This window comes from Anopheles funestus, chromosome 2RL, assembly GCF_943734845.2.
Source record: "Anopheles funestus chromosome 2RL, idAnoFuneDA-416_04, whole genome shotgun sequence".
Classification (NCBI taxonomy): domain Eukaryota; kingdom Metazoa; phylum Arthropoda; class Insecta; order Diptera; family Culicidae; genus Anopheles; species Anopheles funestus.
The window spans coordinates 5,105,964-5,133,314 of record NC_064598.1 but is presented as its reverse complement, the minus strand read 5'-3'; the positions used below and the strand labels follow the sequence as shown (position 1 = coordinate 5,133,314).

The 27,351-nt window shown below is 45.0% G+C and overlaps 1 protein-coding gene across 9 annotated transcripts in view; it reads right to left on the bottom strand.

Moving 5' to 3' along the window:
- Positions 1-22,019, bottom strand: part of LOC125774819 (twitchin) — a 36,098-nt gene extending 14,079 nt beyond the window's left edge. The window contains exons 1-22 of one of the 9 annotated variants that reach the window (XM_049445061.1): positions 21,754-22,019; positions 17,112-17,737; positions 16,517-16,538; positions 15,938-16,100; positions 15,724-15,865; positions 14,666-14,801; positions 14,256-14,459; positions 13,720-14,021; positions 12,140-12,766; positions 10,905-12,070; positions 10,707-10,826; positions 10,332-10,370; positions 9,105-9,255; positions 8,565-8,938; positions 8,303-8,428; positions 7,536-8,232; positions 7,119-7,472; positions 5,591-7,000; positions 5,086-5,388; positions 3,895-4,788; positions 2,892-3,782; positions 59-2,722 (exon numbers count right to left, since the gene is read on the bottom strand). In XM_049445061.1, coding sequence (XP_049301018.1) covers positions 59-2,722; positions 2,892-3,782; positions 3,895-4,788; positions 5,086-5,388; positions 5,591-7,000; positions 7,119-7,472; positions 7,536-8,232; positions 8,303-8,428; positions 8,565-8,938; positions 9,105-9,255; positions 10,332-10,370; positions 10,707-10,826; positions 10,905-12,070; positions 12,140-12,766; positions 13,720-14,021; positions 14,256-14,459; positions 14,666-14,801; positions 15,724-15,865; positions 15,938-16,100; positions 16,517-16,538; positions 17,112-17,421 — 11,095 coding nt within the window. In that variant the 5' untranslated portion in view covers positions 17,422-17,737; positions 21,754-22,019. The other 8 variants (XM_049445063.1, XM_049445062.1, XM_049445065.1 and 5 more) reach the window with 8 other exon arrangements.
- Between the last annotated feature and the right edge of the window lie 5,332 nt (positions 22,020-27,351).

Below are 27,351 nucleotides of genomic sequence, written 5' to 3'. Positions count from 1 at the left end.
CAAAATAATATTCATTTTACCTACAAACTGTGTGAACCACATGCTTCCTTGTACTTACATTTGCGTGGCTTGGCAGTAATTGGCTTGCTGTGGTCGCTCCAAATACCTGGTCCAGCCTCATTTACGGCACGTACCTTGAACTCGTACACTTCGCCTTCATTCAGCTCGGTAACCTTTGCTTCGCACTTGTTACCAAGTACTTCGGCACACTTGATCCACTTGATCGTACCATGGACCCGCTTCTCGACGATGTACTTCGTGATAGGAGAACCACCATCAGTCATCGGTGGCGTCCAGCGCAGCTCGATAAAGTTCTTGTCCCAATCGTATGCTTCGGGCGTACCCGGTTTGCCAGGCTCATCGAACGGATTCTTAGCAGTAATGTAAGTGTCCGTAGCAAGCGGCTCGGAAACACCTTCATCGTTCACTGCAGATACGCGGAACAAATATTCCTGACCCGGTTCCAGATTAGCCACATCCATGTGGGTATCATGCGTACGTCCCACGGGCAACCAACGCTGCGTTTCCTTGTCGAATTTCTCCACGTTGTAGTACTCGATGGGCACACCTCCATCGTCTAGTGGTGGATTCCACTTCAACGAGCAACCCTCTTTGTGGACATTCGATACCTTCAGCGGACCTTCGGGAGCCGTTGGCTTATCCAGCACGGTAACTGTGATTTGAGCTTCATCGTACCCGGATGCATTTTCAGCCTTGATTTCATAGCTTCCACCATGGGCACGTGTGATATTGCTAATGCTCAGCTTAGCACGATAATCTTCAAACTCAACGCGTACATCAGGAGTATCTTTCTCGACGCGCGCCTTGTTCAGCAGCCAGTACTTCGTTGGCGCTGGTTCACCACTGATTTTGCAGTCCAACCGCAACGACTGTCCACCCTTCAGAGTAATATTCTTCAATGTAGAACGGTCGATTCGCGGCGGTGCGAAACGATCCTTCACCGTCACCGGGTCCGACAGTGGTGAATATGGACTGTGGCCACCCTTGTTGACAGCCTTAACGCGGAACTGATAGGTTGTTCCCTCGAACAAATCGGGCACCTTAGCCTTCGTTTCAGGTCCGTCAGTTTCCATCGCCTTCTGCCACTTGGTGCTGTTCACATCCTTCTTTTCAATGATGTACTTCTGAATCGGGGCATTACCATCGCTCTCCGGTTCCTTCCATTCCAGCATAACGAACTTGCGAGACCAATCGGTTGCTTTTGGTTTGCCAGGTGCGCTTGGTGCATCGTACGGGTTCTTCGCCTTAATACTCGTGTCGGTCTCCAGCGGCTCTGATTCTCCTTCGCTGTTGACGGCCTTCACGCGCAACATGTACTCCTTACCTTCCTGGAGTCCAGTAACATCAGCTTCAGGGAAGCGTGTTTCGCACACCTGAATCCAGCGTCCATTGTCCACATCCATACGCTCAACAATATACGCTTGAATTGGTTCACCGCCATCATCCTCCGGTGGCAACCAGTTCAGTTTGCATCCATCGGCCGTCACATCCGTCACCTTCAGTGGACCAAGACACTTCGAAGGTTTTGCTAATACGACCAGCTCCAAATCAACCGTATCAGTTCCGGAGTCGTTCTTTGCGGTAATCTTGTAGATACCGGCATCAGAGCGCTTCAGATTTCTGATCACCAAGTTCGTCTTGTATTCTTCATTGTCCAGCTTAATGCGATCGTCCTCCTTACCGTCGACCAGCTTACCCTTGAATTCCCAAGTAACCTTCGGCGCTGGTTCACCAGTAACGTCGGCCTCCACGTTCAACAGCTGGCCGCTACGCAGTACCTTCTTGTCAAGATTCTTGCGATCGATCTTCGGCGCCAGGAAGCGCATCTTCGCGATAACCGAATCAGAAATGTCACTTGGTTCTGATTGTCCGGCTCTGTTCACGGCAACAACGCGGAACTCATACTCATGGCCTTCCTCCACGTCTTCAACCGTGCCTTTAGTACGATCTCCCTTGACCGTAGCAGCATCCTGCCATTTACGCGAAGCCTTGTCGCGCTTCTGAATAATGTATTCTGTAATAGGTGCACCACCATCCGACTTGGGTGTAGTCCATTCCAACTCCACAAAGTCTTTGCTCCAGTTGGTTGGCTTCGGACGACCGGGCTTGGACGGCACACTGTACGGATCCTTCGCAATGATCACGGTTTCCATCTCCAGTGGCTCGCTATCGCCCTCCTTGTTAAAGGCCTTGACACGGAACTTGTACTGCTTGCCTTCCTGCAGTCCCGAAATGTTCGCTTCGGGTGTCGTGCTCTGTCCACATGGAATCCATTGACCGGTCAACGGATCTAGCTTCTCAATTTCGTACCCTTCGATCGGCATGCCTCCATCATCCAATGGTGCCTTCCACTTCAGCTTGCAACCATGCTTGTGAATATCGGACGCCTCCAGCGGGCCTTCCGGTGTGCCCGGTTTGCTGAGAATACAGATCTCTACCTCGGCACGGTCTTCGCCTTGGGAATTAGTAGCCACGATTGTGTACTTGCCAGTAAGATTGCGGCGACCACGCATGATGAAGAACTTCGTGTTATAGTCGACATTGTCGATCTTATAATCGGCATCGGTTGCCAGTTCCTTCTCGCCGTGGAACCATTTAACAGTCGGTGCTGGCTCACCCTCGATGTCGATATCGTACTGCACCGAAAGACCCGCCTTGATCGTGATCGGATTCAAGTTGGTACGATCGATACGCGGACGCACTGCGGAAAGAGAATGATACTACATTATCAAAGATTCATACAACACTGGAAGAGATAATCGTTTTTTCTCAAACATTCCGTACGAACTTCACAAAACCGCAAGTGACATTTTTATTAGCAAAAAGAACAGCATAATGCTCACGTGTTATCGACACGGTATTATACTTACGGTAACGATGCTTCACAGTGTGGAAGTTTGTAGGATCAGAAGCCTCACCAGTTCCGGCTTTATTGATCGCACTTACGCGGAACTGATAGACACGTTTTTCTGGCAGATCAACCACCTTCGCACGACATTCGGGCGAGCTTGTGGTGATAGCTGGTTCCCACTTCGATTCTCCCTTCTCCTTCTTTTCAATGAAGTATCCAGTGATAGCAGCACCACCATCGGAATTGGGCCGTTTCCATTCCAGTGTGGCCGACTGGTTGTCCCAATCGACGATAACCACATCCGTAGGAGCTTTCGGTACGTCGAACGGATTCTTGGCCACAATGTACTCTTCGGTTTCCAATGGTTCCGATTCACCCTCATCGTTGATAGCCTTCACGCGGAACTTGTAATGTTGGCCTTCCTGCAGACCGGTAACATCGAACTCCTCGGCATCGGCTGGTGCCTTTCCGATCGGTACCCAACGTCCAACCTTCTGATCGTACTTCTGCAGCTCGTAACCTGTAATCGGCTTGCCACCATCGTCATCCGGTTTCTTCCATTTCAGCTTGCAACCATTCTTGGTAACATCCTTCACTTCCAGTGGACCCTTCGGTCTGCTTGGGCTGGACAGAATCGTTATCTCCACCTCAGCCTCATCCTGACCATGTTCGTTCTTCGCCTGGATCTTGTAAACACCGCTATGCTTACGCAAGCTATCCTTAAGCGTGAACTTAGTGTTGTAATCCTTGTTGATGATCTCGTAATTGTCATCAGCCAACACAGGCTTCTCCTTAACGATCCAGGTAATCTCTGGCTCTGGTTCACCCTTTACGTTGACATCGTAATGAACCATCTTTCCAGCGCGGATGACAATCGGTTTCAAATTTGTACGATCGATACGCGGTTTTACTGTGAAATGAGGAACCAACCAACGGTTGGACAGTTGATCAATTTTGCATACACGTACGCATTTAATAAGCGTACTTCTAAGCGCGTCTCTTGTGCCGATTGCTATACTTACGTGCACGATGCTTCACTATGTGCGACTTCGTTGGATCCGATTCGGGCGAACGGCCAGCCTTATTGACAGCGACAATCCGGAACTGACACTCAGTATTTTCCTTCAGATCTTCGATCGTGGCAGTCGTTTCTCCGCCATCGACTTCGCTCACATCTTCCCAGTCCTTGAATCGATCCTTCTTCTGGATCACGTACTTCTGAATCGGAGCGCCACCATCCGATTTCGGTGCAGCCCACTTCAATTTCACCGACTTGTCGTCGTAGTCTACAATTTCTGGCGTGCCTGGCTTCCATGGTTCATCGTATGGGTTCTTGGCAACCACTTCTTCCGATTCCAATGGCTCACCGTCACCTTCGGCATTAACACCGATCACACGGAACTTGTAGGTTGCTCCTTCGTCCAAACCGGTAATGTCTGCTTCTAGAATTTCTGGACCACCGGTTACCGTGCCACAGCGGACCCACTTGCCATTGCGATTCTTTAGTTTCTCGATCTTGTACTCCAGAATTGGGCTGCCACCATCGTCGGCAGGCTTCTTCCATTTCAGTTTCAGGCCCTTCTTGGTAACGTTCGAAACTTCCAGCTTGCCTTGTGGTCTGCCTGGTGATCCAAGAACCACCAGCTCGACCGTTTCCTCATCTTTGCCGTTAACGTTCTGGGCAACGATCTTATACTTGCCAGTATCCGCACGTTTGGCATCCTTGATGGAGAAGTTCGAATGATAGTTAGCATTCTCTATCTTGATGTTTTCGGTATTCGTCAGAGGAATATCATCACGCCAGGTCCAAATGATCTCAGGTTCCGGTTCACCCTTAACGTCAACCGACCAGATCATCGATTTGCCGACCTTAATGGTAATGTTCTTCAGATTTGTACGATCAATACGTGGCTTCACTGTACGTTTCACGGCGTTGCAAGTAGATGGTACACAAAGAACAGTTTGTACAAATATGTTAGTGACCTCGTAAATAACACATAATTGACACCATTTGACAGACCGCGATCATACCGAGGGAGCAAAACTTTACCACCGAGTTAGGTGCGCGTTTCAGTAACGTACCATAACATTGACAGCATATCGATACTTTGCTACTAAATACTAGCAGCCACAGAGTGCACAACAGAAATATTTAAACAACCAAAAACACGCAACACAAACGCGTTGTATTTGACCAACATCACAATACTTACGATTCTTGTGCTTGACGGTGTGGTTATCGCTTGGCTCCGAAGCCTTCGATGCGCCACCCTTGTTGACGGCTCTGACACGGAACTGGTAAACTACCTTCTCCTTCAAACCGTGCACCTTACCAACGCAGTCATCGTTCTCGGTCTTGGCACACTCCGTCCAATCGGTAAGGAACTTGTTCTTACACTCAATGACATAGTGCGTGATCGGACGACCACCATCCTTTTCGGGCTTCTCCCACTTCAGTTCCACAAAGTCAACGCCATAGTCATCAACAATTGGTTTACCCGGTGCCTCAGGAGGATCTGATTTGAGATTCAAGGTGAGTTAAAAGATTGGTTACCATCAAATCAATGCTACCGGACGTCTATATCGACAGTGGCATCTTCAACTATATCAATTTTTGTTTTTTTGTTTTAATCAGACTTAAGTTTCAGACAATGACTAACAATAAGAGAAGTACCACCTTCACGCACAAACATTCAGACAGATTGGCTTTGAGCTTACCATATGGATTGACCGTCTTCACGGCCAACAGCGTTTCCAGAGGAGTGGATTCACCCTCCTTGTTGTATGCCTTGACACGGAACTCAAACTTGCGACCCTTCTGTAAATGCGTGAAATCGAACGTCGTCTGATCTGCTCCACACTCACCAGCCTGTAGCCAGGTGCCATTTTCGACATCCATCTTTTCCAATAAATATCCCGTCAATGGACAACCACCCGTATCTTCTGGAGGTTGCCAACTGATTACTACATGATTTGATCGCGCTTTCTCAATCTTTATCGGTCCAATGGGTTGCGTCGGTACGTCCAGTACTAATACTTTGCCAATCGTGACAAACTCACCGCTGCTGTTCTTTAACCGTAGCTTATAGTCACCAGAATCGGAACGTACCGCGTGCCGTACCTGTATCGTTGTAGCGTAGCTTTCAACGTCGATCGTTTTTCGTTTTTCGGAATCGCATATCACCAGAATGTCATCCTTCTCCCATACAACTTCTGGTTCAGGTTCACCTCCATACTGTACATAGTAACGTACCGTTTGACCTTTCTTTAGCGTAATAGGCTGCAGTCCTTCACCTTCGATAAACGGTTTCACATAGCGATCGCGGATCTTTAGCGGTTCGGTACTGTTGCTCGGCTTACTTGCTCCACCCTGATTGACAGCCTTCACGCGGAACTCAAACGTTTCGCCCACCGTTAGGCCGCGTATGGTCAAGTTCAGCTCAGCAGCACCGACATCTGCGTAGTGTTTCCAGTTGGCGGCTGTGTACGGTTTGTATTCCACCATATAGCTGGTGATGGGCGCACCGCCGTCCGATTTCGGTACCTTCCATCGCAAATCGACAAAGTCCTTATCCCAATCGGCAATATTCAGATCGCGTGGTGGATCCGGTTCCGTCCAAGGATCCTTCGCTATTATATCGTTCTCCATCGCGCAGTACTCCGATTCGCCCATCTTATTGACGGCCTTCACCCGGAACTTGTAGTGCCGGCCCGAAACGAGATCGTTACAGTTAAACTTACATTGGTCTCCGGGTGATTCACCTATCACATCCCAACCCGACCGCTTGAACACGTCCTGACGCTCAACCACATATTTTTCCAACGGTGCTCCACCATCATTTTCCGGTGCCTTCCACTTCACAACACACTTCGTTTGATAGATACCGATGCAGCCAAGATCCTGCGGAGGTTGCGGTTTGTCCTGGAAGACAACATTAGTGGTATGCTCTTCTGTACCAGTGGCGTTCGTCAGTTCAATCTTGTACTCGCCCGAATCCTTAAATTCGGTTTTCTTGAACTTCAGTACGACCTTATCGTTCTCTACAACTATATCAACATCTTCCGGTGGTACCGGTTTGCCATCTTTGTACAACTTTGCAACCACCTTAGACTGGCGCGACTCACCGGCTGTGTCGAAGAAGACAACACATTATGTACAGTTTGTAGTTGTGCAACAAAGAGTAGCAATGTATTCTTATGAATTGCATCAATGGTGGAAAAAGACAAAACAGCACTATGTACTTACTTGTAAATGGCACCTCCAGTACCTTCTCCACCTTGGCAGGGGTTTCAACCTTCGGCGGTACCTCAAATTTGGGCTTCGTTTCCTTCTTGTTGATCTTCAGCGTACATTTGCTAGTCAGCGGACCGCACTCGCAACGGATCTCACCGGCATCGGTAAGCTCGAGCTTGTTGAACACCAGCTTATGTGTACCATCACCATTGTTGATGATATCGACGCGTCCGTCCTTCTTTAGCTCGGTATCACCCAAGAAGAACGCAACATCAGCCTCCTCGTCTTGTACTTGAATTTCCAGAACCAATTTCTCTGTCTCGTTGCCAACCGTATCGCTCAGCTTCTTCATGAACTTGTTCGGCCCTGTAATAATAGTGTAGATGTATCGAAACAATCGATTGTACTTCCCGTTAAGTGTTTACTTACGTTTTACAAAGATTTCCGCTTCGGTCTTGTCAGCATTACTGACGCAACGATACACGCCACTATCCGTCTTGGCAGCATCCTTTAGAATCAGCTTGTGCTTGCGACCATCCTTCACGATCTGCACTTTGTCGCTTTCAACGATCTTCTCATCTCCCTTGAACCATTCCACCTTGCCTAGAACGTGATCCAACTCACAAGCCATTGTTACCGTGTCCTTCACGAACAGCTGCTGGCTCTTGAGCACCTTCGTGAACTTATAGTTGTACTCCAGGATCTTAAGCTTCGTCTCCGTCTTGTCTGTTTGCTTTTCAATCTGGCACCGATACGTATCAGCATCATCCGCCGTACAGTTTTTGATGATCAGCGTAACCGTACCGTTAAGATCCTTGCCAATAACGTACTTGTCGTTGTTTTCGAGCTTCGTCTCACCCTTGTACCAGCCGATCGGTGCCAGAGAATTGTCAACAGCGCACTCCAACGTACAGTCGTGCGTGAGGAAACCCTTCTCAGCCTTCTTAAGGTTCTTGGTGAACTTGTAGACCGGATCGGCTTCCTCCACGTTCAGGTACGCGAAACAAGAGATACCGGCAATCTCCAACGTATACTTGCCACCATCTTCAACCTTCGGATTAAAGATGGTACAGGTATAGTTATCACCTTCCGCCTTGAACTTGTACTTGGATCCCGTGAAGATTTCCTGCAACGAACAAACAAGTTCACCGTAAAGGTTGTCGCTTTACCCTCCCGAAACCAATTCCGGTACTCACATCTTTACGGAACAACCACTTGGCTTTGGCGTTCGGTTTGGTGAAGGTAGCCTCGAACACCACCTTCTTCTCTTTGCCTTCCTTGCAAGTAATATCCACCAAGGGCTTCGAGAAAGTGTCTTGTTTCTGTAGCAACAGTTAAGAAAGATCATCATTAGTCTCTGAACAACAATAACACAGGACAAGCGAAAGAAATTAACACTCGCAAAATGATTAGCACAAATGAGATTGTACACCATCGGTTAGCTAACAAAACACATACTCGTTCCACTTTTTTCAGTTGAGGTTTCGGCTTTTCCACCTCCTTCAGATCGCCCCAATCAGGATCCTTCTCTTCTTTGCCCCATTTGGCGTACTTTCGCTTCTTCAGCATAGCACGGAAGTCCATACCGCTGGCGTCCGATACGTAGAGCTGGACATCGGCACTGTCTTCGCCGTGCGCGTTAGAGACGACCACTTTGTATTTGCCCTCATCGTTCGGTTTTACCTTGCGGATGCAAAGCGTAATTGTGTTGCTTTCACCATCGGTATGATGCTTGTAGCGACCACCGTCCACCAGCTCGGTAATACCCTTGAAGAACTTCCAGGTCGGTGCCGGGTTACCTTCAACCTGCACCGAGATATATCCGGTTTGATCTGCAAAATCACAACACATTGGAACTCGTTGGAACTCTACCGTTCTGCATCGGAAGACGCAAGGGCCAAGCATAAGCAGATGCACGGGCACTACGGACATTGCACACTCGAGAAACACCCTCTAGGCAGCAGCATAAGCGTTAGGAAGCAGACGAAATATGCAAACCTTCTACTGCCGAGTAGCTCTCCTGGAAGTCGACGATGATGGCTGCCTTGCCGTCTTCGCCGATCGCTCGCAACGGTGTCGACGGTTGGTTGATCTTCTCATCCATATCTTGTATGCTCGGACGACGCACATCGATTGATGGTCGTCGCTTCTGCAGAGCGCCAGTTTTGCGTGATATTTGATATTTTTAATCGCAACCAGTCGTCAGCAAACCCAGACGTACGTCCACCATCGCAATGATTCGTTGTTCCAAACCACACATACCACATGAGACACGTGTTCCCATACATACCAAATACACATGCAAACAGATACATGAACAAACATACACACACGCACACACAATCGTACCAATGATCGCGATCAAAGAAGGGGAGAGAAAGATGTTCAATATTAGTGCACAAATTCTTTCGATAAAACGTGATATTCGATAGTATACTCGAAATGGTTGTGTTGGATCACCCTTCCCAGCTATGTATGTTTTGCGAAGCTATTGAAAAACACCTTGCCCGAGCACATCTCGTATGTCAGTAATCAATTTTCACAATCCTTTCCGCTTCCCGCCATTAGGTCGAAACCAACCATCCCTACGGTTGGCAGTCTACAAGCTTCCTAAAATGCTTCTTCAAATCGCAAATCGCAATAAATCATCAATTCAAGCTACCCCACAGAGAGACGGAGTCGGTGGCAGCTTGGAAAGGAAAAAGTAAAAACAAAATTATTCACTTAAGTCAAAGAGCCAAGTTGCGGCAGGAAAATAATCGAATTTTCCGCTATTTTTGCAGCGCTGGCTTCTCCTCGTTTGCTTTCGTAAAAAAAATCGCCAAACTTTCAACATGTGAACATTTATCTATTCTGCACACACCATCGGGGTCTACGCTATTTTTAGCCCCCATCTGCTAACAGGTACGGGAAGTTACGCTCTTGAGTTGTGATGCGCATTCAATGCAGCCGTAGCATAGACTGTTAGCATTGCGGATGGAAAATATTGATCATACGTCGAAAGTAAGCCGGGGCAGGTCTAGCTTTAGCGAACAGTTTTTCCACTGCAACAACACACGCGCCACTGTCCACCAGAATAGCAACACGGATTTTTAACATAGTTCTTCTTGAGTCAGTTAGCATTTGAATAAACAGTACTCGTGGCGCAATGCAGGAACCGAGCGTTATGCTCGTTACTTCATTGCTCATCATTGGCGTGTACATCACCGACAGCTGTATATTCACCTTTCGTTCGTCGATAACTTCGCCAGGCCTTAGTTTGGTCTTGGAAGAATGTATACAAGTAAAAACGGTTCGTCGTTTTTCGCACATTTACCACCAACGATACAGAGTTGAACAACGAAGATAAGTAACAAGAAGAGTAGAACTGTTAGGAACACAAAGTCAATCGTTTCAGGGCGTCGAAACGGTAACGTAAATCGCAAAAAAAGAACCCAGCAAAACAAGTTGCACGGGCGAATCGTTAACCACAGTCGATGTAGAAGGTGCATTTTTTGTGAGTAAACAGTACCACTGTGTATGTAAACGTACGCTTTAGTACAACAACACGGATTGGATCACTCGGCAGGACCTATAACTGTGAATGATGATTTTACTTACATCATCGTTGATCAGTAAACTTGGGCGACGATCGTCCATAAATGAACCACGGCGACTACCCTTGTCTCGGATGATTTCGATACTTGGAGCTTCCAAGCCCTTCTGGGCAGGGGCAGGTTCCTGCAATCAGACATCGGATGAGAATTGTTGACACATACACCAGCCCAGCGAAAAGCTTAGTAAATTAATTAGTATTACCTCTTTGATCTTCGGTATCGATCCACGGCGATCCTCTTCGACTTTGATTTGGATTTTCTCCTCCTTCTTCGTTTCCACCTTCTTCGCTTCCTCGACTTTGATTTCGATTTTGTCCGGCTGTTCGACCTTCTTCAGCTCCACCTTCTTCTCCTCCACCTTAGCCTCGGACGCTCTCCTTTCGACCTTCTTCAGCTCAACCTTTTCGCCTTCCACCTTCAGCTCCACTTCCTTTCGTTCGACCTTCTTCAGCTCAGCCTTCTTTTCTTCCACCTTTAGCTCACCGTCCTTCTTTTCCACCTTCTTGAGCTGCACCTTCTGCTCTTCCACCTTGAGCTCAGTCTCCTTCTTCTCGACCTTCTTTAGCTTCAGCTTATCCTCTTCGGCCTGCTTCTCCAGGTCCTGCTTTTCAACCTTCTTCAGTTTCACCTTCTCCTCTTCGGCCTTCTCGTCCGTCTCTTTCTTGGCCACCTTCTTCAGCTCTACCTTCTCTTCCTGCTTTTCTTCCTCCTCTACCTTCTTGGCTGGTTTCTTCTTCGGTTTTTCTTCGTCCTTCGGTTTCGGTTTGGCGTTCACCTTCACCTTGCACTCGCACTCATCACTCTGGGTTTCGTTGCTAATAGAGACCTTGTACGAACCGGCGTCCTCTACGGTTACGTTCTTGACCACTAACTTAGCCATCCGCCCAGTAAACTCCTGTATGACCGTTTCGCTGGCCTTCAGGATCGTTTTGTTCTTCATCCAGTACACCTTGAAGTGACGATCGGGTTGTGCCAAACCGGCCGCCAGCGTGAGATCACCACCTTCATCGATCTCCACATCCTTGAACTTGGCGTCAATGATCGGTTTCGTTGCAGGCGGTTTCTCGAACACAATGTCCTTGATCTCGATCACCTGGGACGTTGCCTGGCCCTTGTCGTTCTTGGCCACCAGCTTGTACGCACCGAAGTCAGCCTCGCTCAAACCTACAATGTTGAGCTTGACCGAAAACTCGCCCTCACGAGTTTCCTCTATCTTGATCATGTGCCGGTGCGTTTCCTTGATGACGGTAGTCTCCTTCATCCAGACGCACTCTGGCTTGAAGCGTGACGCCACCGAGCACTCGATTGAAGCAGTTCGCTTCTTAACGTTCGTAACTAGTTTCGGCTTTTCCTTTATCACAGGAATAACTGCAAAAAGAAAACAACGGGTAAATACAGTGTTCTATCCTCTCGCCAGCCACAAGCCAAACTACTCACTCTCAATATTAAGAATTAAATTAGCATTTAACTCTCCGAGAATATTCTTGATGTTGCACTTGTACGTGCCAGAGTCCTCCGTCTGTGGATCCTTCAGTACGAGCGTGATGTGATAGACGTCCTTTTCCTGAGTCATCGTCATCTTAAGCTTGGAAGTTTCCTGCAGCAGTCGACCTTCGCGTGTCCACGTGATATCCGGCTTGATGTCCGTCTTCACCTTACACTCCATGCGCACCAGTTTACCATTGTCCAGCGAGACGATGTGTGGCTTCTCCACGAAGATGGGCGCATTCTTGGTCGTCTCCTGTTCGGCCTCGATGTTCAGATTGAGCGTTGCGCTGCTCTCGCCAAACTCGTTACTGATTATGCACGAGTAGCTGCCACCATCGTCCGCGTTCGGATCCTTAATGTTCAGGGTGAGCTCGTACGTGTCCTCGTCGACTGTTTTCACCTCCAGTGCAACCTTGTTGGACGATGTTACCTCTTGCTTCTTTCGCATCCACTTGACGGTCGGTTTCGGTTTCGATCTACATCTACACTTCATCGTTATCAGCGTGCCCAGCTTGTTCGGTATGATCTTCGGTTTCTCCACAAACGACGGTGCAAATCCACGCTCGTTTTCATTCGCTTCACGGGTTAGCAAGGTGGAATTGAAAACAGAACTATCAGTTGGAATTGTTTGGCCCTTTGGTAAAGTTGTAGAACAGAAGCGTTGTTTTCGAAGCGGTTAACAATGTTGCACTCACTCAAACGCGCATCAAGAGAAATTTTAATCGATCGGTTAGCAAACAGGTCAGGTATTTTTTTGAAACTAAAAGCCAAATCAAGAAAACCACTACTACGGAACGGTCGATGAACATTTTCTTACAGACTACGTTATGATGCGAAGCTGCCATTCCGTGTTTGTTTGCAGCCATAAGCAGTTGCTCTCTAGTAGCCTTAAATGATGCTGAAAGATCGTGATCAATCTTTGTTTGCTATCGTAATAACATGATCATTTTTGAAAGATATAGTTGTGCAAAATAATTCACTTTTTTTACAAAACAAGAGCCCAAGGAATGCCTGAAGTATGGTGGTACGTTCACCTCTCAGACACAATAGTTGTTGTGGAAAAAAAAGAATCAGAAAATGCTCCAAAGCTGCAGAATCCGACATTAGCACAAGGGAACAAATAGCACTGAAGAAAACATAATACATCGTACGAACACTTGATCATTGATCAATCGTACACGCAACATCAAGGGAAAGACAAAGTAGAGACGCTTCATCAAAGAAACAAATCAACACAGTCTAGCAAATAGATCGTAGCGGTACAGTATAAAACAGTATATGCGAAAATACGAGCAAGTAACAGAACACGAAACATACTATAGATAACAGGTCACGAACAAACGAAAAAAAAAAATAATTCACAAAACACAGCACCGAACACACGTATAAGGTGGCACAAGAAACAAAAGTAGTGCATGATAATCAGTAGAGAAATCAAAATGATAACAAAAAAACAAAGAAAACACAGGAAAACAACCAGTGAACGCAACACGGTTTATGGTAGATAAGGAATAGGAACGTGGAAATACCTTTGAAGTTAAGCGTAATGTGCGCATTACTTTCCCCGAACGGGTTGAAAGCATGGCAGCGATAGATGCCTCCGTCATTGGCGGTCGGTAGCGAGATCTGCAGTGTGAGCAGGTAGGTATCGATGGAAATGGCCTTCCGCAGGATCTTGAACCGTTCGCCATCCTCGATCCGGTCCTGACCATGATACCAGGTAATGTCAGCCACCGGCATTGCCTCTAAAATGCATTCCATCGAAAGCACATCTCCCTTCTGGGAGATGGTTGGCTTCTGTGGGAACCGGGGTGGTTTGCCCTCCGGATTTCTACACAGCAATAGGAAGGCAGAACATGTGTGTGTGTGTGTGTTGTTAAAAACATTCATTTTCAAGGGACAACATGTTGATACGATTCCATTGGAGCTTTCATGTACACATCCGCTCATAAGCTAACGCTAACGTAAATATTATTGAAATTGAAGACATTTCATTGCCCAAAACATTGCCAGCTCCTTATGCAATCGTTCAAACAGTCTTTACGCTTAGGCATCGCAAACTTACATCAGTTTCGAGCTAGAGTCAAAGTTCAAATTGATGACAGCCGTCGAGTCGCCATGCTTATTCTTTGCAAGCACACTGTATACACCTCGGTCTAACTGCTTCACATCCTTTATCGTGAAACGGATCAGATAGCTGTGGTTTTGGTCCTCCTCGACCTCACTGCTAAACCTGCCAGCCATGGCAATCTCATTCTTTTCATGGAACCTACAGGAGTGCCATCAGTTGGAAAGGAAATTAGAGTTAGCGCTGCTAGTCGCAAGTCGTCGCTCAAACAAACTGTCGAGCCTGCGCTGGACAGACTCAGACCACAGCCATGTTCAAAGCGAGATCTCGTCATACGAAATTTTGTTCGTACTACTACTAGCGTATTAGAGGTAAATTAAATAGTAAATCAAATATACGACACTTGCCATGAATAGTTTGGCTTTGGATCGCCGATACATCTACACTCAAATATTATATTCTTGCCGTCGTCCGATTGTCGTGTGACAGGTCGATCTGTAAAAGCAGGCTTGAAGCCATCCGCCGGTACCGGGACTTCCTCACCTAAACGGGAAGGGACGGAAAAATGAGTTGACGTTGTAATTTGCAATCCATTGCATAAAGAGAACAGAGGGACACACACACACACAGAGAGAGAGAAATAGAGAGAAACAGACAGAGACATACATTCTGTACCGAAACCATTGTTGCTACTTGATACTTGATTACAGAAAAACCAAACATTTCTTGATTTGTGTGCAACACAACCGACCCATTCGGTGTGCGATCAGCGTTTTGTTTGAAACCACTACCGAACCATAACCTTCTTCGTGTTATTGAACTACTTCTCGATTTTATTGTACATGTCTTTCTCGATTTGTTTTGCATCTCTTTTGGTACCGATCGGTTTGCGATCCTCTTGCATATTGTTTATGACCGGGGGGGTTCATTTTTCTTGTGTTTAAGATCTTCCAGTTTTGCAAAGCATTTACACCCTCTACTTTGCGTAGATACATTTTTTATAGTGTCCGATTTAGTTGTTACGATAGCAATGATTCGCGTTATATTGATTTCTCTCATTTGTGTTTAATCCGATAGTGAATGAAATGGTCATGGGGAATGAGACATGATGGGAATGAATTTACACCGAGATGGCGTTGCATGGCGATGGGACGATGATGCTGTTGATACTTAAATAAAAAAAGATGCGTGAGTAAATCAACCGTATACTAACGGTGTAGTAAACATACTATCTACAACATCAACGAAATCTGTGACGCATGACGGTAATGCATGAACTGATCAATGTGTTTTTGATGAACAATGACGATTGGTGAAAATGGTGGCTGGCAAAATGGCACACGACAAATTAACCTTTAAATTAAACAAAATTAGGAAACAAAAGGCTGCGATCGGGATGAGCACTGTAGAAAAAAAATGTCAAATACCGTGTAGCTTGACATCACGCCGGTAACGCTATACTCACTGTCAAAGTTCAGGCTGATCGTTGCACTCGACTCTCCTAGCTCGTTTTTGGCTGTCACCTTGTATTTACCCGAATCTTCGAACGACACATTATCGACCTCTAGTGTGGCACGGTACATTGTACCGTCATTTTGTACTTTAAACTGGAAATGAACGAATGCATTTGTTTAGGGGAGCGTTCGTAACGATTCCAGCTTTTTTAAAGAAAGCTTTACCTTATGCCTCGGGGTATTATCGATAACCTTACTGTTGTGTGACCACCTGATCTGTGGCTTCGGGTCAGCCTTAATCTCGCACTCGAAAATGAGTCGTTTGCCATCGTTTTCCTGCTTGATGGAGGGCTTCTTGATGAACGTTGGTGCAACACCGTCGATTTGCCTGTGTACAAAGGGGTAGAACCAGAGGTTTAGTAAAAGACGAAACCAAACACCTTTGCCTTAACCATTTCATCCACATAAGCACAATCAATCGTTCAAAAACGTAAACACGCAGAGCAAATACATACCGTTCCTTGCGTTCTACTTTTTCTGCTTGTCACAGTAGCACAGTGGCCGGTCGTAGTTGGTCGTAGGCAGTGGAATTAGTAGCGCAAAATTGGAGAATCATTCGGAAGCGCATTTATTATGTGGTAAAAGCAAAAAGGAGGATTTACTAAACTTGTTGACAGTGCTTAAATAGTAAACAGTAAAGGACAGCGAAAGGAGTGGGAAAGAACGAATGCACAAACATAATAGAGCAACATCAAACAATCCGAAACAACGCGATAGTACGGCATATGTACGGGGCACACTTACTTTTCGACAGGTTCATCAGCAGCTGTGGTTGAATTTTGAACACAAGACACGTACAACATGATGTGTGGGTGGGTAAACGAGAACAGAGGAAATATTGACATGTTAATCGTGGGAGTTTTTTTACTTTAATTAAAAGTGCTACGAATTTTATCTTTTTTTTATGTGTGCAGAGTCAACAGTGAATGGGTAACTATTGTGTGAAATGAATCGTGAGTTTTTTGTTTTGTTTTCGTTGTTTTTAGAATTTACGCTCAAAAGCTAACATTACAAAATTAGACCAAAATTCATAGAAACATGGAAAAAATGGTATGCACACGTTGAATGAATCGATTTAAAACAAAATGCATTCGTAATTGAGATCCGTGCTGAGGATCATGGTTAGATCAGCTTGTTCAGCGAAATACACCACAATCCGCTAAATTTAGCTCCCACATTCCTAGGGTACGATCAACAAATCATGAATGGATCACGATACATTTTAGCCACTCATTCACCGAAACACGCTGCTGCCACGTTATTTGCGTCACCGGTGGTGAAAAAATTTCGCGACTGGCACTGCACCGCCGCCAACCCACAACCTGCGTTCCCTACTTACGGCTGAAGTTCAGATTGATCGATGCGGAAACCTCGCCCATCCGATTCTTGGCCTTCACCTTGTACAGTCCGGCATCGGTATCGATGACGTCGTCGAGCTCGAGCACCACGAAGTACTTGTTCTCGCCGAACGATTGGATCTTGAACTTGGTCCGCGTGTTCTCGGACAGCAGCTCCTCGCTGCGGTACCATTCGATGCTCGGTTTCGGCTTCGCCACCAGTTGACACTCGAATATCAACCGGTTGCCATCGTCCTCCTGCCGCAGCTGCGGCTTCTGGGTGAAGCTTGGCGCAAAATCATGGTCGGCCATGATTGCTCGTTTGCGGTGGAGGCAACCACCACCAGCAGTGTCCGGCTGTTCCTCGACTCGGTTCCTTGCCTATTACGCTCGGACACTCACTAACGCCCACTACCAACCACTCCTCTTCTCTCGTTTGCTTCGTGCACCAGCAGCACGTAACGGTACGTAACGCGGTCTTCTGCCCCCTTTGGTTACAGTGGCACTAACATGTAGGCGAAAAAGAGGCGCCCTTTTTCTCGCACACGGAATGGTGTTTTGCGTTGCGGTCGTGCACAAAAACTTTGCGTTTTCCTTTCACTGCTCAGTCTCTGAATGTGATACTAAGCTGTCGGGAGTAAACGAAACAAAAGAAGAAGAAAAAACCAACAACATAACTCACTTTGAATAACGCAAAACACTACAAGTTGATAGCTACAGCTTAATAACTAAAAAACATCCTGTGACTTTTCCAACAAATCACTTTCTTCACATCCTTCGTTTGAAAGAATTCTGGCGATGATTCGTTGTTCTGTCTCTCGTACGATCAGTCTCCAATTTCACAACCAACAAGCTTCACACAAACACGCTCTCTCCACCGTTACGATGCATTCAAAAATAACTAGCCCAACCATACACCACACACCTTGGCATCGCAAAACGCTTGACCGGAACGATGATCTTACGCCGTACGAAAGCAAAACAAACACTTGTGTGCACTACTCGTATGTCTAGTTGTTGTGTTTTTTTTTCGTTCTATTTTGTCGAAGGGAAAAACAGAGCACAACCCGAATCAATGTTGAAGAAAAACACCCTGTACCCTGTACGCGGGGTTAACTACATACCACCGGGGCTTATTCATAAGCCAAAGTGGAACCTATTATTAGGACGGTCAGAAGGAGAAGAGAAAAAAAATCAGATGTTTTGCCTCCATTTCGTTGCACGCTGTCTTCTCGCTGGTAGAAGCCGATCCTCGTGGCAAGGTGGCTGACTAAGTATAGACGAAATTTTGCATGAAAGTACCCTAAAAATAAAGCTATTCCTGTACTGACGGACAGATGGATTGTGTTTCAGATGCATTCCTGAAGGTATCATAGAGATGAAGATAGGTGACGTGCAACTTTTGAAAATGTTTAACGAATGTTCTTGTGTATAATAGAGAAATTATTATTTTTTTTAACGAGACATTGGGAAAAGACTCTATTTTCTGGAGGATCAATTTTCAATCGTCTCTAAAAACAAATAATACGAAAGCAACTCGTATAATTAGCTTTTTTCTTTTATATTTATGACTAATATTACAATTTCCATTTTTTTTTCAACATTAAAAATGCATAATACTTAATTTCACTACCTGAGAGTGAATAATTTCATTGTACAATGCACGGAATGCTATTATTAGAATGCTATTGTTGGAAAACGGTTGCTCATCCTGTCCATGTTGCACCTTGTGCTATATTTATATACTATGAGCAAACATACAGCTTTTCTACAATGAGTCAACTAGTAATCCCTGTTTCTTTTTTTGACAAAAATCTACAAATTTAGATTTCACTATAACGCGATACGCTGATGCATTTTTCCATACTTTAACCATGGAACAATTTGCTTAATATTAATTCATCTGGAACGTTGCTTTTTCCAAGTTGTATCTCAAATAGTTGCTCTTATAAAGAAGAAATCCAACAAAGAGGAAAGTTTGTAATTTTAAAATAACTCATACATATAAAATTATTTTCTTTTTAATATTATTCGTTTGCAATGCTTGTAAAGGTCGGAAATTCGTGCCATTCATTTATAATAAGGCTCACAGATTAATATGATCGTTTAATTCTGATTTTAAACTGTTTCCCTAAAAATCGTTCATTTCCTTCGATTGCAATAAATTTATATAAATAAGGGTGAAATAGACTAATAATTTTCGAAAAAGAAAACAATATAAATTAATAACATTTATAAAATCTTCAACATAATTCGAAAAGAAAATCAAGAGTAGTAATTCCTGACAGTAGATCATTTCTTCTACAACTTCGCACACACACACCCCAATGTACACAATAATCCATTATATTTTCACACAACACGCACTAAAAACGTAACTTTTGTCATTTTAAATTTTCATAACACACATCTCTTTGGCTAGCAGCTTTCATGGAGCCGCGTGTCTATTCATAGCAGCACTTGGAACCGAGCACTGTAGCCTTAGCGCACCGTTCACAGCCCAGACCCTGACACACTATTCCATCGCGCAACGTCCTTCGCGTGCGGTCTTGGCTGTCTGTCACCGAATGCTGTATGTTTCGCCCACTCGCGATCATTTCCCCGTCACGGTCACCGGCCGACGGTGGACGGTTGGTGCGGCAGGATTTTCGCTCATTAGGCCCGGTGGTGCAATCCACCCGCCGAAAAGGACAAATCCGACCCCCCGATCCGCGGCTGCTTCCTTGGGTGCACACTTTGTTGCTGCGCCGCCAAAAAACAAAACCCCCTTCTTTTTACTGTCAGGTGGGGTTTTAACTATTTTCATCATCCCCTTTCGGCAAACGCATTCCACATGCGTTCCTTACGGCCCCACCGGACCACGGTACGCACCATCCATCCCACCGCCTGGCACAGCAATTTCAACCTTGAACAATTCAAATCAAACGTGCCCATCATTATTCGCTGCGGTAAAGATGTTTTGCGAACAAAATCTACCATGCCGCTGGTGTTTCACTTCGCCGTTTCACTTCGCGCACAATTTCACCATCAGTCGAAAAAGTGACAGCCACGAAACGACATGTTTTATGCGTGGTCACCGTAACCGATCGTATATCCTGTCGCACGCATTAAGGGAAGGGGGTTTGAGTAAACACACTCACTTACACACACGCACACACACACGCCATTTAATACAAACTGCTAGTGAAGCGCCAAATTCTACAACTTTCTCTCTCTCTGGGGGTGAATGTGGGTTTTTTTTCTTTTCTTCTTGCGGTTTCAGAAACTTTACGCCAATCCAAAAAGACACCCGATCCGCACCCATTCCCCGGCGATGTCAGTCGGCCCATTTTATTTATAGACTTTTTTTCAGTTTTTCTTCTATTTTTACACAAACCCATGTCTCAAGCGTTCGGGCCCCCTCGCACTTCGGAATCATTCCGCACCGCTAGCACCGATCGAACGAAGGCAAAGGAAATGCGCGATTCACTCATGCGCCGCGGTTGTTTTTTTATTTGTTGGGAACCTATTATTGCACTGCTCCGAACGGGGTCTCGCGCATTTCTTCGGCCTATGTTTACACAATGAAGAATTCGACGGCTGCTGTGCGGTAAAGGCGGGATGGCTCGCAAAACATCTTACGGTATGGCGATGGGAAAGAAAAAGAACATTCAAGCCAACGTTTCTGTGAGTTTCCCCCCTTCACCTTGTGTGTGGGAGGGGCGGTTAGGGGCGCACTGAGAGTGTGAGGTCAAAAACGGGGAGGTTCACGATCGTACCAGCGCATTATATAATGTAAAAGAGCGGTAAAGAAAAGATCCCTTCGCGAACAAGAAGCTTTAATGGGCCACTTTTATATGCACATGTTGTTTCGTTGCTTCGAAAATTTCCTCATTTCATCATCACCATCCGTCGAACCGATCACTTCTTTGCTAGCACACACACACTAAAGACACGCGCGCACACGCAGGCTCCATTTTTCATCATCTTGCACAATGAAGAAAATGTTTCTAGAACCGAACATGTCCGTGACATGTAATGAACGCCCACGCGGACCTCGTTGGTGGGATTCGGTTTATCTTTCCAATAAATATGAACCATTTTTTGTCACTGCATTGCTTTCACACGAACGTTTTCACACAAAATTTCCCGACCCCAATCACAGAATGCGAAAAAAACTCCTTAAAATAACTTCAAATTTAACAAAAATATTGACCCTATTTGACAACGATCAGCACACAAACGGTATTCTAGTTGAATCCTTAATTAATCCACTTTATTAAACTGTTACCGCACGGTTGAAAAAAAGGCTGATGAAAATTTCTTACTGGGTTTCTTCCTTCCTTTTTTGTGGTCTCCTCTTGCGAGAAGAAGAAGAGGGTTGGCTGTGCGATCGCCTGTACACGCACACGCGACTGCTTACTTTCACTTCTCTTGCTCAACTGGCCGGTCACCAGAACATCGGCTATTTTTCTACTATCGACACGGCTCGTGTCTTTTTTCGTTCGTGCTGTTTTCTTCTTTCCTTTTCCTTTTCGCTTTTTCTTTTCGTTTTTTTTTTGGTTCACGAAACCAACACGCACTCGGAACCCACCCCTTTTACTGATGATGCAATGCAATTCTATACACACACATACGCACGCAAATATACTTTGGTACACTTACGAAGCACGTTCGATCGTATCCTGCTGATCTGGCACTATTTTTCCACTCACTCTCACACTCACACACACCGAGAAATACACTCTCGGTCTCTTTCAACTGCACTGGTGTTTCGTCCCTTTCGCTCGCCGCAGTAGTAGTAGGCTGGTAGTAGATGCTTTAGCTGTGCGCTGGTTGCTGCGTCCAACTAGCTTCCGCTGAACTGTGCGCTTTCGGCGTGAGTTTAACTCGTCGACTGATCGATCGAACCGTTCGGTCCGCTGGTCGACCGGTGGCAGATGTAGAAATTCGCTTCGAATTGCACGAGTCTGCGCAAGCAAAAGTAACCGAACGCGATCGTCGTAAATCGGTGGTCTGCTGCTGTTTGCTGCTGCTGCTGCACACTCCGTGTGGAAATGTGCCGAGGGCCGAGAGATTAAGTAATGCGAAGCGCTAAAATTAGACACTTTCCACCGATATGAATCGCGGCCGTTCCCGCTGCGATCGCGACGGACGATCCCGTCCGGCTCCTGTGGCTGGCATACGGCATTCTCCAAACTCTGCCAGCACACGATGGACGATTGTTTGTTGTTTTGTTCCGTTCGGGTTAGTAAAAAAAAGCAACCAAAAAAAAACAGAAGAAACGACACACTGAGAACAAGCAAAATGGTGTTCAAAAAAAAAAATGTGCATATTTTCACCACAAAATCCAGTGCTGCTGCTGCTGTGCTTCTTTTGACTTTTGGTTTACTTTTACTGCACCTTTTCGGCATTGAGTTCAACCTACACACAGACACAATCGATCCGGTGGATCCGGTGTGGAAAGTTTGAATTAACTTGACTTAAGCCACTTAAAGCGGCATCACTGCTCAAAGTGCATCGGTTATTGTGGTTTATTGTCTTTTGATGGGATTTTTTTCTCTCTTCTTGTATCCTTTTCTCAATACGGCAATGGTGGCATGAATCAAGGGTAATTAATTTGTATTCTGATGAACATATTAAAGTGCTACTGCTCTGTGCCGCTTGATACAGGGTGCGAAAAATTTATCGTGTGTTTATAGCCACGTGTTTTAAAAACTTTTTGCATGATTCATTTGCCTTTTGTCCTTCAATATTGTTATTCGCCACTTTTTTCGTTACAAATTGTTTCACTATTGCAATGCGAAATTAAGTCCTTGAAATTGAAATGAGTTTTGCAAATAAGAATGCGTTTTTCTTTTCGCGCTCTCAACCACAAGCGAAATTCTGTAATAATTAAATGATAATTTTTCCTTTGTTCCGATGGAGGCGCCCAGTCTCTCACTCGCTTACTGGGAAGGAATCTTAACGAACTAAAATTTAATTTAAATTGTTTTATTTCAATGCGATTCGAATTTTTTACTACAACGTGACATTAATTTTGCAACACCACGGGCATGTTGCAAACAGGCGAATATTGGGAGCATCGTACCGAAAAAATTCCACCACACCCGGGTTCGGTTGGTGGCACTTCACACCTTGCAGCACATCGTGAGCAATTTTATGGCCAATGCTGTGTGTTGTGTTCTTTCCATCCATCCATCAAGATGACGCTCGGCTAAAGAACGCAATGTTGACGTATTGCCACCTTCATGTATCCATCCATCGTGTATGCACTAATTAGCATCACCTTGAACCAAAAGCGCACCGCAAAAGGTCCAGGTTGCAATGCATAATTGCATCGCGAAATTCCACCCCATTAATTATGCGATGCTGCTTAAACTAATGTAGTGTAGGGGATGAGAAGGAGGAGGGTAAGGGTGCACGGTTCGGCATCCGGAGATACACCATATGCTGGGAAGACGTGCGTACGATCATGGCTGTCGAGATCGTTCCCACACAGCACAATTGTATAATACTGTGAAATAGCTCCTTCTCGCTATTGAGGAGAGGTTTTGTTGCTAACAAGCAAACAATTTTCGGCACCAATCACTTTTACGAACGAGTAAAAATAATTGTCCTTTGTAGCGAAAACGACGGCAGCATAACAACGCTGGACAATGGTAATGGGGTGACACGTGACGCGGCTTGTAACGAGTTGACATTGTTTATGCCGCCGTTCGTCATGGTCTCGGAATGCGATGACTAAGCCGACATAAAGGCGAGGGAAAGTGTCTTCTTTTCGGGAAGCGCCTCTGCTCCCTTTCCGTTCACTGCCGATTGGAAAACCATCCCTCAAGGGTTGACAACTCATCGTACTCAGCCGGTAGTGGTTGCGAACGGTCACATTGTCAAACTTCGTCCGCGTCCCGCCACGATCTTTTGCCGAGTGATGACTGATGGAAGGATGCTCCAAGGCACCAAGGAAAAGGTCATTAGCTAACTGTTTTCTGTCAATTTGCCAGCTTGTGTTTGGCGAAGCAAGCCCCGTCCATTCCGGAGACTCGACCATTGCGAAGAACGGCACAGCAGCGTCGCATCGAATTTCCTTCTCCTAATGGGGTTAACCGCAAACTACGCGACCGAACCGGTCCTTGACCATACACCGAATAACTTGGTGGCGCATGCGTTCACTCCCGTATCAGCTAGCTGCGGTAAAAGGTTCGAGAATTACCGACAATACCATCACTTAAGTGACGTGCAGACTCAACGACGTACCAGAAGCTGCTTCCCATTGCATTCCTCGCGCGAATGTACGAAAAATGATCGATGTATAAATAAACGGTCGATTCATAATGGCAATGTATCTTGGGCGCTAAAAATAGTACGCGACACCTCACACTGCCTAGCTATCGTGTAAGTATTTATCTTTACCGTTTCGGTAAACAATGCTGAACAGCCGCAAGGTATGAAGCCAGTTCTTGTTGTTCGCCGTTTGCTACTCACCTTCTAGTGAATTCTATTTTAGCACTTTCTTTTTTTTGTAAAAGTGATTGAAAAGAATTCATTTTTCTAAAAATAATGATGCACCTTAATAATGTTAACACTTTCATCAGAAATATATTTTCTTTCTTTTCTTTAGTACGCGCCGATTTCAGAAAAGGATTTGCGCCCTGTTTACTCTTCCCAAAATCTGCCTTTTGGTTTTTAAAACGACCTCCATTAAATGTGTAAACGAACCGCTTCTCTTCTACCAGGCGTTACACATAGCGAAGCTATCCATTTCATCGTTTAGCTGTCATAACAGGTGAAACTAATAACGCACTTTGCCTTCAAAACCGTTGCTTTTTGCTTTCCAATCGGACCGTGCTATAAAACTCGCCAGCATCTTGATCTTGATATATTAACAAAATAAATATTTTCTCCACTGTGATCTATGTTTTGCTGTGCTGCACCACATTAGCTTCGCCGTGATCCGTGGCCCACCAACGAGAAGGTGAAATTTTCCACCCAACTGATCTTCCCACCCAGCGGTGTGTTGTATGTTTTTTTGGTGTTTTGTTTTTATTGATCCAATCAAAAATAAGCATTCAATCTGACTTAATTAAATTTAGCGAAGGAAGAAACAAAAAAACGATTTTGTCCTGCGAAAAATGGGCGAACGGCAGATCAAAACAGCTTATAAGGGACGTGTTTCTATTTTATAGCTATTTATAATTACAGACGCTATAAAATTGTGTTTTGTTCTTTTCATCTTTCTTTGAAATTTGGGACATGGATTTAGAATAACAAAGCAAAAAAAATGGTGACATTAAATTTAAAATGTCAATGTTTGCAAAGTGACTAAAACAGATAGTAAAACAAACTAACATTGCTCCTTTTGATCCAATTTGACATACCTTCCAATTTTTTATGATTTTACTTTGGAAAATGGATAGTAAAACTATTAAATTATGTTCCAATAGTATAATCCAACTAACCAATTTGTACATTGTACTATTTTGAAAGCGATAAATCACACTAACAACTCATCATCACCATCACCATCATCGCAAAAAGGTCATTTCTCTCCCCCAGTGCTAAGTAATAATGTCATCGAGATTCTCACAGAAATGTTTACCAAATTCCGCACGATACTCACCACATTAAAGCTACCAGCTCGGTAAATGAAACGTTGCATTGCTAATAAATGGTTCCACGTTCGAATGCAAAACCCAAGCCCAAGCCGTGAAAAAGCGTCATCGCTACTTCGAGCATTTGTGTACACAGAAATAACGAGGGTTGACATTTTTATGGTAAACAAGAAGTAATTTACCCGTTGTGCATTCGGTACTCATTTGAGCAACCAAGAGCCTGATTCATGGGCGATCCATACCGACCTTGCAAAATGTTGGCGCTCGTCAGGCATCGGCCACGGTAACTGAAACCCATGAAACCCGGCTAGTAGCATGGTTTCATAAACTTTGGATCAAAATCAGTTCCCGTACTTGGCTCATTGAAATCAACTCTACCTTGGATCTTGTGGTTTTTTTTTCTTACTACCTTTTAAACACAAATCCGCCTGTCGTATCCAAACGACCTCTGGCGAAAAGGCATTTAAACAATAATGCTTGGATAAATAGACCGTACTGAATGGTCGATGGTAATTTGTATTAAAATGTAAGCAAACTAGGCACTCGTTGAATGTCGGCCAGTATTTCACGAGCATCCCCGGTTTGCCGGTGGTGTTTGTTTGCTTTCCTATCCCGCTCTGGCATGCCGTTGCATCATCATCGTCATCCGACATCTTCATCGTGAGGTGACCTACATTCTTACAAAAGAAATGTATGCATCAGCTACTGGCAGAAAGCAGAAACCTACAAAGCTTTGGCTCTTTACCTTCAATCAAAGCCCACTACACGACCAGCCAGACAAAAAGCATCTGGAAAACTTAACTGTACGGAGAGGGCGGGCACTTCAACGAGCTCATAATCAAAAGGATAAACTTCATTACGGTGGGCTAGATTCTTTTTCTCAGCTCGTGTCTACTATAATTTCACGTCCCCAACTTCACGGTTAGACAGATTGTAGGAATCCACTCACCATGTTGCTGTCCGTGTAAAAGCACTAAAGCTACAATATATTCTACTACTTTTTCTTGCTATTTAATAAGTGGTCTTCTCTTCACAAAAAAGGGATATAAAAGAAGGAAAAGAGAGAGAGAGAGAGAGAGAGAGAGAGAGAAAAAGGAAAGTAGAAAATATGTCACACAACATGCATGATAAGGAGTACATCATTTTCGTGTTGTTTTGTTCGCTTCGTGGAGCTACTTGAAAAATTGTTTCGTTTTTACAACATTGTAGAAGCAAACTCGCATACGAAAATCGAGCATAAAGGAAATGAACGTAGGGAATGAAGAATACCTGAAGTTTCATCAACATCCTTTCAACACGCCCGTAAAACAAAGACCGATGAGTGCAAGATGGTGGCCTGGGATGAAAATTCATCCATAAACTTCAAACCTACGCAAGCCTTTGCATTAAACTCCGCATCATCTTGAACTTTCGTTGGCAAGTGTTTGGCTGGTGTATGATTACACTAATCAAACGGCTTTGTTTTATACTTCTCTCATGTGTGGTGAAGTTGTATCCTCGACTATTCAAAAGAACCATATCGAAAAGCTTTCTTTTTCGTTGTATGCGATCCTTTCTCGAGTTATGCGAATTTATAAACTTTACAGTTCATCGGGAATCATGCCTTGTTAGACTTCCTGCATTTAAACATTTATCTCACCACGCACCTTGG